Source organism: Citrus sinensis, chromosome 6 (genome assembly GCF_022201045.2).
Source record: "Citrus sinensis cultivar Valencia sweet orange chromosome 6, DVS_A1.0, whole genome shotgun sequence".
NCBI lineage: Eukaryota > Viridiplantae > Streptophyta > Magnoliopsida > Sapindales > Rutaceae > Citrus > Citrus sinensis.
Window position 1 is genome coordinate 16,659,759 of NC_068561.1, and position 15,436 is coordinate 16,675,194.

Here is a 15,436-nt window from a genome sequence, read left to right on the forward strand (position 1 = left end):
AATGGCAACGTTATTTAATCCCTTATGAGCATTATTAATGGTAAATTATTAGGAAGAGCTAACTAGCTATATGGAGACGTGTGTGTTGATGAATATGAAAATGATTGTGAAAAATTGAGTTGTGGAGAATGAGATCATGGTGGTGAAGAAGAGAATCTGTTAGAATGGCCTCCAAATGGAAAGTCTTGCCCAATTTGGACTGTTCATGATTTGAAGAAGTGGAAGGAGGAGTTGAATTATCTCCTCAAAAAAACATAATTTACTTGTTGCCCTCAATCCCATATGCATTGACCTATACCGAGTGTTATAATTATCTTCATTGAGTGGAAGTGAGACAAGAATGGTTGTTGGATTATCAGATTCATGTAAAGTAAATAAGTTTGAAAAAAAGGTAGTATTTACACTCTCATTTGATGTATCACTAGTGGAATCAACCATAAAGGAAAAAAAAAAGAGGGAATACAATTTAGAGCCTTTGCTCTAATACTATAATGAAAGGCCAAAGGTAAGAACATGATTTTATTTATCAATATCACCGTCTATTCTACAATAATATAAATACACAAGCTATTGAAACAATTACAAAGAGAAAGTCAAAGGAAAATAAATGAAGGAGATGTGTAAACGTGTTTTGTGGGTAGTAGTTGTTTGGTAGGATTGGTAATGGTTATCATTATTGCCATTTCATCATTGCATTTTGTATAAGATAAAATAGTTTTTTAATTTATTTAGGGATAAAATTATCATTTTGTTTAAGTTATTTAACAGTGTTAGTGTAAAAGTGGTTAATTGATACAAATTTTAAAAAAAGCTAGTGTAGAGAACATGTTAGAATTTTGTAGTGGTTGAACGAACATAAGACAAAAGAAATGTAATGCAATGATAATTTCCCTTTCTAAAATGTAAGATTGCAATAATTCAAATAAAATTAATAAATAGTGATGATATGATTTCGGATCATCCGAAAGTTATGCTGGCCATTCCGAAAGTTATGCTGGCCATACACATGTGCTCAGAATTTGTTTGTAATCGAGTTCCTCGTTTGTATAAAAGGAAGTGAAAATGTGTAGTTAATTATAAGGCAGAAAAAAAATTTAAAGATATATTTTTTATTAAAATCACAGACGATATACTTTAAATGGCGTCTGTTCAGGTGAATATGTCTGCGTCCCTTCCGGCGAAGGCGTTTTGTCGTCGCAAATTGACAGGTTTTAAATTTGATTACTTCTAGATATATATATATATATATATATATATATATATAAAGTGCAGTTAAAAGGCAGTCAGAACCAAATGTTCAAAAAATTTAGCTTTCTTTATCTCTCTTTGCATAAGAGTCAGCTTCCAATTATAACGAGTTTACGACATTATAAAAGTCGGCTTACGACTTTCTAAATACATCTTGATTTTAATACAACCCAAGAATCTAGATTCGAAGATTTTCTCTTTGCATAAACAGTCAAAACATATAAGCGAACACGAAGGGCTGCTGAGTGCTAATTTTTCATTCAATTGCAGGATACACGGCGTCTGCGACTTTTCCGTTGAAGGCGTCTGCGTCTTTTCCGTTGAAGGCGTCTGCTTCTGTTCCATTGAGGGCGTCTGATGTGGATAAGGTGTCTGGTAATAAGAAATTAACAAATTTTAAATCAGATTACGTTTTTATATTTTATTCTGGTCCAGAAAATTTGAAGAGGTACGATAGGATGGATTTTGGTTTATATGGTCGGAGTTGGCTTGCTAATGCTTCTTGGTCCCTCGTATTTGCTCCTGGCGTCAACGAGGATAATTGGAAAGACTATCTACTTCCTGCAAAATCAAATTTTATGGACACGGGAGATTTGCTTAATGTTGTTGGATCTGGTTCTTCCAATGGACTTCTATTTGCTGTTAGTGCCAAAGGTTTTCATAAACGTGCTGTTCATGGCATTAGAACTTTGATTCCATTGGACGAAGTGAAGAATGATAGTCGTCTTAAGGCTGGAGGTTCTCTCCTTGTGAATATTGCTCTTTTAGCAATGAACGAAGATGGTGAAGTTCGTGCGGATACTGATTATACTTTTGATGGTTACGTGTCCTGGAACTTGTATTTGAGTTGAATTATATGAGTATGGTCTTACCTAAGATAAGGTGATGTGTCAATACATAAAAAGGTTGTAAAATGGCGGGCAGTGCCCTTTAAGCCTTGTTTATGAAGGATATAAATAAAGAAGTTTGCTTAATTTAAAGTTTTAATTATACCAGAGCCAGGTTTCAACCGATATGTAATTTTCTCACCTTTTACGTTGGCTCTGTGGTCGATCGATCTTTTCCCCATCAGAATAAATCAATTTAGGACAGGTTCTTCTGAGAATTCAGTGAGCTTTCGAACTACTGTTGGCCTATAATTTTACAATTTTTTAACTATGTACTTTGGTTCCCGGCTTTTAAATAATTTGATAATTGCTCTTTTGGAGGGTATATTTTACTTAAGTCATAAAAGAATATGACAATGAGAGATAAAAGAATAAAGAGATATCATCATTTTCCCACTAAATGTAAAATTATCAATTTACCGTCAAACATTTAAACTGTTAGCATTTTCCCACCATTCCGTTAAAACTCAGTTAATATGTAATACAAAATTCATAAAAGGTCAATTTTACCCCTGGAGCGTAAAAGACCATGTAATTAACCTTTTATGAATTTTGTAATTAAGTCATCATTTGTTGTTCTTCCTTCTTAAAGGGCAAAAATTACTCTTTATGAATTTTATAAAATTGACCGTGTGGTGCTAGGTACCTCATAAGTTGATTTAATTTATTTAATTTTTAAAGGGCAAATTTATTTATTAAATTGACGAGCTAAAGACAATTTATTCTACTACTAAAAATCAATTTATGAAAGAGAAAAAAAAGAATGTGCAAAAGAAGCAATTTAATCTTTGATATGATGATAATAATTTTACACAAAAAATTAAATAAATAATTTTATGCTCGAGGGGTAAAATTGACCTTTTATAAATTTTTCGTTACATATAAACTGAGTTTTAACGGAATGGTGGAAAAATGCTAACAGTTTAAACGTTTGGTGGTAAATTGATGGTTTTACCAAACCGTAGTACTGACATGATATGTCAGAATACCTTTGATAAGAAAATGATAATATCCCAAGAATAAATTAATTTTCCTAATTAATTAATACTGAAATTACTGTTTATTGATCACTGTTCATGCGATATTGTTTGTCGGAGTTACTATTTACGAATACTATTTCATCATTACTATTTACCAAACTATTTATGTTACTATTCATCCAACATAAGTATGCCCACACTGTTTATGTTATTGTTCATCCAGGATAAGTATGCCAGAAACAGTAAATTGTAGAAAGTAAAGCACATAGAGATTTTTTACGTTGTTAAGATTATTATCCTACATCCACAGTCACATCCAGACAATAAGCAATTCACTAAGTATTGAAAAGATTACAACTATTCTTACACAATTTCAACCACCCTCTCACTCTTGCTGCCACCTCCTTGTATCTAATTTAGCCAACCTTACTTAGCGAGAACCCCTCGTCTTCAGTTGTGTTGGCTGCTTTTCTTGAGATCCTCTCAACACAACAAATAACCTCTTCGTCCCAAAGAGATCAAAGTAAGTATAAAAGTTGGTCAATTTTTGGTTGTTATGATGGCATCAATTTGAATCGGATTAACATGAATACAATAATAGTTATTATTACTATCTTTGGCAAAAGGGTTTTCAACAAACATTTGTCGAGCATTGTTCTGCAGCAATATTTTCAGTATTTACAAGTCGTGCTCTCAAATTCACATATGCATTCCATCTTAGATGGATTTTTTTTCATAAAATTATTCTAATCATATCTATTTGTTGTAGCATCCAAACATGGCTAAAAGTATTAAATAAGAGAGCTTTAAACTTGCTGTGACCACTGTTTGTTATTTTCCCAATTATTTGTTAATTATTAATAGGATAATGACGATTTTCATGTCCTGAAATTTTTTCCTTATAGATGGAAGCAAATTCATCTAGTAATCCCAGAGGAGTTAATATCTCTACACTTCAACAACTCAAAGTACAACTGATAGTGCTATTAATACAAATAAGGGTAATGGAAAAGGTGGAAAAGTGTCAAAAGTATGGGAACATTACACAAAATTTGAGAATGGTACAAAATGTAAGTGTAACTATTGTTCTAAAGCATATATATATCATTCTAGATTTATTGGGACCCGTACTTTATGGAATCACTTGTTACCATGCATAGCCTATGATGATAGGAAAGTTGATTTAAAACAAAAAACCTCGGTGGTTGAGGATGAGACAACTAGTGGTAGCAGTAATCTTGTGGCAATGTCTTGTAGCAAAAAGGGCTTTAGAAAAGCATGCATTTAGATGATAATTATTGATGAATAGCCCTTTATTTTTGTTGAAAAAGAAGGGTTTTAGAAATTTATGAGCAAAGCTTGTCCAAAACTGGATCGTTTTTCTAGGAGAACTATTGCTAGAGATGTGTATCAGTTGTACTTAAATGAAAAGAATAATTTGAAAAAAAGTGTTTGCCAATAATAAGTGTAGGGTTTGTATAACAATTGATTGTTGGACTTCAATACAAAATTTGAATTACATGGTTATTGAAGCCCGTTTTATTGATGATGAGTGGCAACTTCATAAAATGATATTAAACTTTTACCAGATTGGTGATCATAAAAGGGATACAATTGGAAAATTGATTGAGTCTTGCTTGCTTGAATGGGGTATTGATAAAATGTTTACAATTACTGTAGATAATGCAAATTCAAATGATTTGGTCATTTCTTATTTAAAACAGAAGTTGAATAACTAGGGTGGGCTTGTGTTGAATGGTGATTATCTTCACGTTAGATGTTGTACACATATTGTAAATTTGATTGTGACCGAGGGGTTGAAAGAGATGAATAATTATGTTTCTATCATTCACAATGCTATGAAATATGTAAGATCTTCACCGACGAGATTAATAAGGTTTAGAAAATGTGTTGAGCATAAAAAACTTGATTATAAACTTATTGTTGTGATGAATGTTCCTACTAAGTGGAATTCCACATATTTGATGTTAGAGAGTGCTCTTGTATATCAAAAAGCTTTTGAATGATTGGAAGATGATGATGGATTTTATAGATCCTATTTTGAAGGGAAAGAGAGTGGAAAAAAAAAAGGATTAGGCCATCTAAGCTTTTAAATTGGGTGAATACAAGTGTGTTGAACAGCTTTTTAGAGAATTTTTATGAAATTACAAAAACAAGTAGTGCTTTTTTGTTTGTTACGTCACATTTGTATTTTTATGAGATGCATTCTATTGAGTCAAATTTAAAAGGATTGATGCTAAGTGATGATTCTTATTTGAGTGCAATGGCCAAGAAGATGAAAGAGAAGTATGACAAATATTAGGGTTCCCTCAACACTCTAAATAAGTTGTTAATTATTGTCGTTGTGAATTTTTGTTTTGAAGAGTTGTATGATGAAAATCATGTGTGTGAGCTCATAAAAGTGGTTAAGGACTTATTGTCTTCTTTGTATGACTTTTACACAAATAATGACCCTAAATGTGATAGTGGTAGCCAAAACCAATCCGCTAATGCTGTCATTTTTCCATCGGAGTTAGAGAAAAGAGAAAAGAAGTGATATTATTGATTATAGATTAGCCAAGATAGCGAAGCTTTCAAAACGAAAAAAGAAGTAACTGAAGGAGGATGGTGTAGAGTTGAAAAATGAAGAGAACAAATATTTATTAGATGATTGTGAAAATTGCTTTGACGATTCATTTAATTTGTTGAACTAATGGAAGGTAAATGGTGGGAAGTATAAAGTTTTGTCTAATGTAGCCAAAAACATTCTTGCAATCTGAATATCTACAGTTGCTTCTGAGTCTGCATTCAGTACAGGAGGATGCATTCTTGATCCAGTTCAAACTTCTTTGAGTCCTAAAATGGTAGAGAGCTTGATATGTGGGCAACATTGGCTTCGTTCTTCTCGTATTGCTGTAGAAGAGGATACATCTTCGGTTAAAGATATGGCATTTTATGAATCAATTACATTGGGTAAATATTTGTATTATGAGTTTTGTTTTTATTCTATTTATATTTTTCCTTGTATTTATTTGTTATAATATATATGCCTAATATTTTTATTTGTACTATTTTATATAGTCAAGATTGGCATCAGATTTTGATACCATTAATTTAGAATGATCTGGATTTTGATATCATTTGACTAATCTTCATCACACTCTTATTGGTTGGTGTTGAGCAATGGTTTCAGGAAACTCTCTTCCTAACACTCTTGTTGGCTGGTGTTGAGCAATGGTTTCGGGAAGCTCTCTTCCTATGTATGGAATTTGAAAGAGCCAAGGGAGAGTTGATATTCTTTTTCTCTTATTCACTAGTCTCACTCTTTCGACTTTAATATTTTGTATTAAACAAGATCTTAAATTCATGCACCTTTTTTTTTCATTAGTTATGTACTAATAATTTGATTATTAAACTTTGAAATGTTGGATTTGTTGTAAGGATTTTAGTATTTGTGTTTTTTTTATTTTTTTAATTAATTAATTAATTAATTTTTGTTTAGACCATAAATATGGGCTTTTTCAAAAGCCCAACCCAATCAACCCAACCCGCGACATGCGGGTTGGGTTGAAATTTAAATTTAAATTTTTTCAACCCGTTCTATATACAGGTTAGGTCGGGCAACCCCACTCGTGCCCAGCTCTACTAACACTCAATTTCTCACTTATGCCAAAGTTCCTCTTCCAAATCGTTGCAATAAAATACAAGTGTTAGTTTGCTCCCTCATTCCAACCTTAACCTAAATAAAACTTTCTTCACCTATTCAATTAAATTAAGCATGAAGTTTAAATCCACTATTTTTCATTCTACAAGCCTACCCTAATTTCCACCCACCACGAAATATTTGTTTTTCCAACCTACAAGAGCCCCAAAAGTCAAGTACTACTCTTCTACATTATGACTTAGATATAAAATAGTATTATCCTTTATGATCTAACCCAATGATCGTTGGAAACTGATACTCGTCCCTCAATTCCTCAATCTCTTTTTTTGTTGTATCAAATTTCAATTTGTTCATGCTATATTCCTCATGCTCATCTATGTCCTCTCAACCTATGCGCCATTAGATTCGTCATTAACCTACCTCTGTACTTCACTTTTTGTTTTCTCCGACTCACTTTCTCTTTTATTACAGCTTGGTTTACTTCATTGTCTCCCCTCATTTTTTAATTATCATTCATGCCCAATCCGATATCAATTAACCCATCTAGAAAACCTCTATTCGCATTTCGCGAATCACTACAAAGTGAATCGTCTTCGCTCCTAAATTTTATCGCTACCTAAGAAAATTATTGAAGAAATATATATCTCATTTTTTTATCTTTTACAATAGGATTACATAATACATATATAGATTCTAAACTACATAACGTGCAAGAGTATGAAAGTAAACAACTAACTGCAGACTAAGAAACTAGGAAACAAACTCTATTTAAAACCTAAAATTCTATCCCTATCTTTTTTCCTTAAAAATAGGATAGAAAACAAGTGACTTTTCCACACTCCCCTTCAGGCTGGTTCGAAGATATCAATCATTCCCAGCTTGCTAGTTAGTGACTCAAAGCTTGATTTGTGAAGTCCTTTAGTAAGAATATCGGCTAGCTATTTTGTTGTTGAAACAAAGGTCATGCATATCAAACCACTTTATATTTTTCTCCTTGATAAAATGACGATCCACTTCAACATGTTTAGTTCTGTCATGATGAACAGGGCTATGAGCAATGTTTATTGCTGCCTTGTTGTCACAATACAACTTTATAGGAACATCAATGATAATTTTCAATTCTTCAAGTAGCTTCTTTAACCACAAAAGTTCACAAATACCATGTGCTATTACTCTAAATTCAGCTTCAGCACTGCTTCTTACAACCACTGATTACTTCTTACTCTCAAAGTTACCAAGTTTCCTCCCACAAATGTGCAATACCCTGAAGTTTACCTTCTATCAATAACAGATCCAGTCCAATCTACATCAGTATATACTTCAACTTGCAAATTGTTATTTTTCTTGAATAACAGGCCTTTTCCTGGAGTTTTTTTCAAGTACTTGAGAACCTTATAAACAGCTTCCAAGTGCCCTTTACATGGAGAGTGCATAAATTGACTAATAACACTTACTGCTAGGGGTGGGCAAATCGGGTTTCGGTTCGGGTTGTTCGAGTTTCGGTTTGGGTTTCAACTCATTCGGGTTGGAGAATTGAACCCAATTGGGTTGAAAATGTCAACCCGAACCAAACCGAACCGAATTTAATTCGGATCGGTTCGGTTTGGGTGGGCAATTCGGATCGGATTGGGTTGATAATTCGGGTTGAAATTTCAGTTTGGGTTAGTTTGAGTTAGAATAATTCGGGTTAGAATGAGTTGGAACAATTTAATCTAAAAACTCTAACAACAACCACTTAAAATCCAAAAATCTCAATTCCAAACATCTTTAATAACATTTCAACAATTTAAAATTCTCAATTCCAAATATTCCAAACATCCTTAAGGAACAATTTAATCCAAAAATTATAACAACCACTTAAAATCTAAAAATCTCAATACCAAACATCCTTAATAACAAATATCAACTATAAATCACCCTTAATAACATTTCAATAATTTAAAACTCTCAATTCCAAATATTCCAAACATCCTTAAGGAACAATTTAATCTAAAAATTATAACAACCAATTAAAATCCAAAAATCTCAATACCAAACATCCTTAATAACAAATATCAACTATAAATCATCCTTAATAACATTTCAACAATTTAAAACTCTCAATTTCAAATATTCCAAGCTTCCTTAAAGAATAATTTAATCTAAAAATTCTAACAACCACCACTTAAAATCCAAAAATCTCAATTCCAAACATCCTTAACAACAAATATCAACTACAAATCGTCCTTAATAACATTTCAACAAGTCTTTTTAAAGCTAACAAAACATAAAACATGTAGTTAAGTACAATAAAACTACAAAAATTACAAATCTAAAAATTAAAATGGCAAATGGCAACCATGATTAAACATCTCCACATGACAAACAAGGCTAATAATCCATCTCCAACACCATCAATACTCAACATAACATCTCCAAATTAGCAATAATTAACCACCACCATAGCAAAATATCAAGCAACAACGGATAAAAAATTAAGCAAATCAATCCATGCTGCAAAAAAATTTAAAAATTAATTAAAATTTAGTTGAATCACTCAATATGCCTTAACAATTCTCAATATTACTAGTAGCATATTTGTATTATGACTACGCCTTAATTGTAAACGATTATTAAGTTTGATCCAAATCGATATACATAGTTACATACATACTGTTGCAGCAAAAAATCTTCATATTAGAACGCTTGAATAGTCCGCTTGTGTCGATTTATGAAGCTCTACATAAAATAAAAAGACTTGAAGTAAATAACTCTTAACATAAAGTAAACAAATCTTAAAAATAAATAAGTAATCATTAATATTTATACCTTCTGTAAGAGCATCCACAAACTTGTTTTCCTCTACCAACACTTGAAGGTTTGTTGTTGAATCAACAAAAAGTGAAGTTCGCAACCAATTTTGTGTCAATATCAATGCTTCCACCATATCAGGAGTCATAGAACTCCTATATTCATCTAAAATACAACCTCATGTGTTAAAGGCGGACTCAGATGCAACTGTAGATACCGGAATGGCAAGCACATCTCTAGCTATTTACGACAAAATTGGGTATTTCGAACTATTAGCTTTCCACCATAATAAAATATCAAATGGAGCACCCAATGCATTAGGCGCTTGATATTCAACCGACTCCAGCAAGTAAAGATCTAGCTCATTTGACAATTTTATGTGATCTCTAGTGACAGCAACCATCTCGATGTATTTGGAGAAAGAGTCCTCAAATACTTCATCGTCTTCATCCATAAAAGTCAGCCCACTATTAGCACTAATACCCGCACTTTTACTCGGAAATGCACTCACACTTTCACTCGGAAATGCATTCGCACTTGAACTAGCACTTGGTTTTAAGTGTTGAGCACTATATGCTTCAAAAAGCTTGTTTAACACATCCTTCACCACGTTTTTCATCTCAACAAATTTTGCACTATCTTTAATATATAAAGTCTCAAAGCAAAGTGTTGCAAAATTCATTTTCCCCCGTGGATCTAATATAGAAGCAACGATCAACAACTTGTTTATCTTCGAAGACCCTCCCAATACTCCTCAAATTTCTCATTCATGCTACTTGCTATCATACTAATATGTGGGTCAAGGTTGTCCGCCATTGTATTCAAAGCCTTTTCAACTTTACATATCTTGTTATAGCACGTTACTAGATGTCACCCTTAGTGAAGAAGAAAATGATAGTGTGGCCTCATAAAAAATCCTCAAAAACCTGACTATCCGACGAGCATTATCCCAATCATAACTTCCTAGTGGTCTCACTTTTTTCTTCCCACCTTTTTCTTCACGAAAATAAGCATCATAAAGTTTATCCTCATTTGCCATTCGATCAAATGCCGATCAAAACTTCAATGCCGTCATTAACGTGGTATATGTGGAATTCCACCTAATTGGACAATCTAAAACCACACTTCCTCTAGAAGGCTGACTATTCTTCCCTAAGATCTTTTCTTGCTCTACACAAATTTGAAATGCTTTCAATCTCGCAGTAGATAATCTCACATACTTCACAGCATTGCGGATACTAATAATACTGTTGTCTAATTTTTTTGAACCCCTCATTAACAATAAGATTCATGATATGTGCGCAACAACGTACATGGATAAAGTCACCATTCAACACCAATGCACCATCTCTCCAAGTCTTTAATTTATTCGTCAAATAGGTAATGGCAACTTTATTTGCACTTACATTGTCCACGGTGACTGTGAACACCCTCTCTATACCCCAATCAATCAAACATTTCTCGAGCTGCTTACCAATCGTCTCTCCTCTATGATCAGAAATTGTGTTAAAACTGATGATCCTCCTGCGTAACTGCCAATCTTGGTCAATAAAGTGTGTTGTTATTACCATATAACTGGCCGTCATGATGGAAGTCCAAATATTTGTAGTGAGAGACACTCTTTGCTTCTTATCACATAATAAACTCTTCAACGAAGCCTTTTCTATTATAAATATGTCAAGGATATCCTTGGTAATGGTTCTACGAGATGGGACCATATACCTAGGACATGCAACACTGCAAAAATGTCTAAATCCAGAATTCTCCACATGCGAAAATGGCAACTTATCAAGAATAATCATTTTAGCAGTTGCTCTTCTAATAGCCTCCTGATTAAATCCCCTAACCACAACCTGACCAACCTCTTCATTACCGGCACCAATAGTTTCTTAACTTAAAGCTGCTTGATTTTGTAAATAACTTTCATATACTAAACACCTTTTCAAGTGGTTCGACAAACTACTAGTCCTATCAGTAGATTTACATGAATATTCTTGGCCACAGTAGTTGCACTTACGCCGATTATAATCTTCTGGCAATCTAGTGAAATCTTGCCACACCTTTGATCTCAGAGCCATCATTTTTCTTGGTTGAGGTGGTTTTAATGATGTCCTCGATGACCTCTTCCCCTTTGATCCCGATTGGGCTTCCGTAGCCGTTGGTGACATATCAATAAAGTGTGTTGTTATTACCATATAACTGGCCGCCATGATGGAAATCCAAATATCTGTAGTGAGAGACACTCTTTGCTTCTTATCACATAATAAACTCTTCAACGAAGCCTTTTAGGCTATAAATATGTCAAGGATATCCTTGGTAATGGTTCTACGAGATGGGACCATAAACCTAGGACATGCAACACTGTAAAAATGTCTAAATCCAGAATTCTCCACATGCGAAAATGGCAACTCATCAAGAATAATCATTTTAGCAGTTGCTCGTCTAATAGCCTCCTGATTAAATCCTCTAACCACAACTTGACTAACCTCTTCATTACCGGCACCAATAGTTTCTTGACTTAAAGCTGCTTGATTTTGTAAATAACTTTCATATTCTAAACACCTTTTCTAAGCACATTTTCAAGTGGTTTGACAAACTACTAGTCCTATAAGTAGATTTACATGAATATTCTTGGAACAAGTAGTTACACTTACATCGATTATAATCTTCTGGCAATCTAGTGAAATCTTGCCACACCTTTGATCTCGGAGCCGTCACTTTTCTTGGCTGAGGTGGTTTTAATGATGTCCTCAATGACCTCTTTCTCTTTGATCTGGATTGGGCTTCCGTAGCCGTTGGTAACATATCACTAACTTCATTAGATTCAGTGGATTGGATGTTTTCATGAACTATTGAGCCATCAGTCTCAGGCATCTGAATCATAAATCCATAGCATGATCGCATTAGGATCAAAGTTAATCTATAGCATAAACATAACAAAACAAAACAAAATCTAGAACAAACATCACAATTGAATATAATAATAAGAATCTATTGTGAATTTAGACACTCTAGCTGATACGAATCATATTTCAGCATATTGCCATTTTCTAAATTAAGAAACAGCACAAATTAATTAATTAATTACAGTGTGATTTTAAAACAACGTGATAACTTAAACAAGTTCTAAGTCGATATCCAAAATAATAGGCATGATACCAATGTCAAGACTCAAGACCTTAGATCAGATGCTTGCCTAAAGCATATTGCAGCAACATGCAGTGTAAGTCAATCAGGAAACGTTATTGATCTTGTAAATATTTTATAATGAAGTCAATTTAGCAACTTCATACTAAAGACATGGTTTTCGAAATAGAGCTTTAAACCAAATTTGTGTAGCGGCAGCAGCATCTAGTAAGACAAAGAACAAAAGAAATAGAAGTTCATTCTTAATTTAGGCCTCCAGTGAGCAAAAATGATGTTTGTATTGTACTTTCCAAACTTGAGTATTATATCTAAATCAATGGTCATGTTAAAGGGAACCGTGGATGGATAAATTTAAAAAAACCACAAATTAATCAATTAATTAACAATCTCCAATTTAATTAATAATAACATCAACAAACCCACTCCAATTTAATTAATAACAGTCTCCAATTATTCAATTATCAGTAAACCCACTTCAATTTAACTAATAACAATCTTCATTTGTTCAATTATCAGTCAACAACAACAAACCCTCTCCAAATAATTGAATAATTGTCAATCAATTAATTAAAAATATACAATTTAATTAATAGCAACAGGCTATTAAAAACTTAAAATTCGATTCGGGTTGTTGCCATTAGTTGCGAGCAAGTCAGCAAGTTACAGGCTTACAACGTCGGCAAAGCATGACAAACCTTGATCTCGGAGCAGCTACAACGTCGGCAGATCGAGACTGTGCCTAAGTGGGATGCGAGGTGAACGCAAGACATAGTTGCGGGCGAGGGGTGCTGGCTGATGATGAGTAGGCTATGGTGAACGGCTAGTGTCTGTTGGAGCTAGACGGGGCTACTAGCTGCTGCTGTCGTCGTGGGCCACGAAGCTCAGAAAGTGAGAAGAGGGAGCAACGAGGGGGAGGGAGTGAGATAGTGAGACCGAGAGCTTCTGTTGGAGCTGGACGGGGCTGCTGGCTGCTGCTGTCGTCGTGGGCCATGAAACTCAGAAAGTGAGAAGAGGGAGCAAGGAGGGAGAAGGAGTGACTGAAAGTCTGAGACAGTGAGAACTGAGACCGAGAGATAGTTTAGCTAATTTTAAGGATTTTTTTAATGTATATATATTTTTAATTTTTAAAAGCTGAATCTTAAAAAAAAAACTCCAATCCGAACGGGTTGAAGCTTTGAATCCGTTCGGGTTTCACCGGTCAACCCGAACCGAACGCCCACCCATACTTACTACAAAGGCTATGTCTGGCCTAGTATGAGACAAGTATATCAACTTACCAACCAACCTTTGGCAACTTTCTCTATCCACTGATTTTTCTTCAATTGCATATCCCAATTTGTAATAAGGATCAATTGGAGTGTCTCCAGGTTTGCATCCCAACATGTCAGTTTCCTTCAGCAAGTCTAAAGTATATTTCCTTTGAGAAACAAAAATGCCTTTACTGGATCTTGCAATTTTCATGCCCAAAAAGTATCTTAAGGGTCCAAGATCCTTCATCTCAAATTTTCTAGCAAGAACCTTCTTGAGATTTTCCATTTCTATTACATTGCTTCCAGTCAAGATAATATCGTCTACTTATACAATGACGATCACAACACTACCATCAGTGCAGTGTTTAAAAAACATTGTATGATCTGCTTGACTCTGTAAATATCCAAAGTTACGAACAAATTTGGTAAATCTATCAAACCAAGCTCGAGGAGATTGTTTTAAGTCGTAAAGTGATCTCTTCAGCTTGCACACTTTTTCAATATCATATTCATTCTCAAAACCTGGTGGTAGATCCATATATACCTCATCTTCAAACTCTCCATTAAGAAACACATTCTTAACATCTAACTGTTGTAGTTGCCATCCTAGGCTTGCTGCAAGAGACAACAAAACTCGAATGGAATTCATCTTTGCCACGGGAGCAAATGTTTCTTGGTAGTCAATGTCATATGTTTGTGTAAAACCTTTCGCGACGAGCCTAGCTTTATACCGCTCAAGTGACCCATCTGCTCTGTATTTAACTGTAAAAACCCACTTGCAACCCACTGGTTTTTTTTCCTTCTAGTAACTTGACTAGTTCCTAAGTTTTGTTTTTTTTAGAGCTCTCATTTTTGCATACACAGCATCTCTCCATTCTAGAATAGAAATAGCATCCTATACAGATTTTGAAATTGTTATGACAGACAGGTTAGCAGTAAAAGCTCTAAAAAATAGAGATAATCTATTATATGACACATACTTAGAAATTGGATGAAGAGTACAAGATCTAGTTCCTTTCCGTAGTGCAATTGGAACATCTAGATCATTTGTAGTTTCTAAAATAAATTCTGAAATAAGATTAAAATGAATGTTACCTGTAAGTTCCAAATTTCACGTGTTTGGATCCAAGTCTTGGTAGTGAGGAGAAGAATGATGATTTGACCTTTTCGAATTCCGTCGTGTGTAAACTTGAAGCTCTGGCTCTAGAACTCTCTCTAATGATTTTTCATTATTCACAATTGATGGCATTGTAAAAGGACCAAGAGGTACACAAGACACAATAGGCATTGGAAGAGATAATTCTAAAAAATGATCTTTTTGAGTATGATCCTCCCCCTGAAGAGAAGTTTTAGGAAAGAAAAACCTATTTTCAAAAAATGTAACCTCCATTGCGACGAAGAATTTTTTAGACAATGGATCATAACATCTGTAGCCTTTTTTAGTAGGAGAATAGCCAAGAAATACACATT

General features: G+C 33.9%; 1 protein-coding gene across 1 annotated transcript; it reads left to right on the forward strand.

Moving 5' to 3' along the window:
* The first annotated feature begins 999 nt into the window (after positions 1-999).
* On the forward strand, positions 1,000-2,235 carry LOC127902937 (uncharacterized). The gene is made up of 2 exons (XM_052442944.1): positions 1,000-1,208; positions 1,519-2,235. The coding sequence occupies exons 1-2, from the start codon at positions 1,139-1,141 to the stop codon at positions 2,097-2,099; spliced, it is 651 nt and encodes a 216-aa protein (XP_052298904.1). The 5' UTR covers positions 1,000-1,138; the 3' UTR covers positions 2,100-2,235.
* Positions 2,236-15,436: the final 13,201 nt, after the last annotated feature.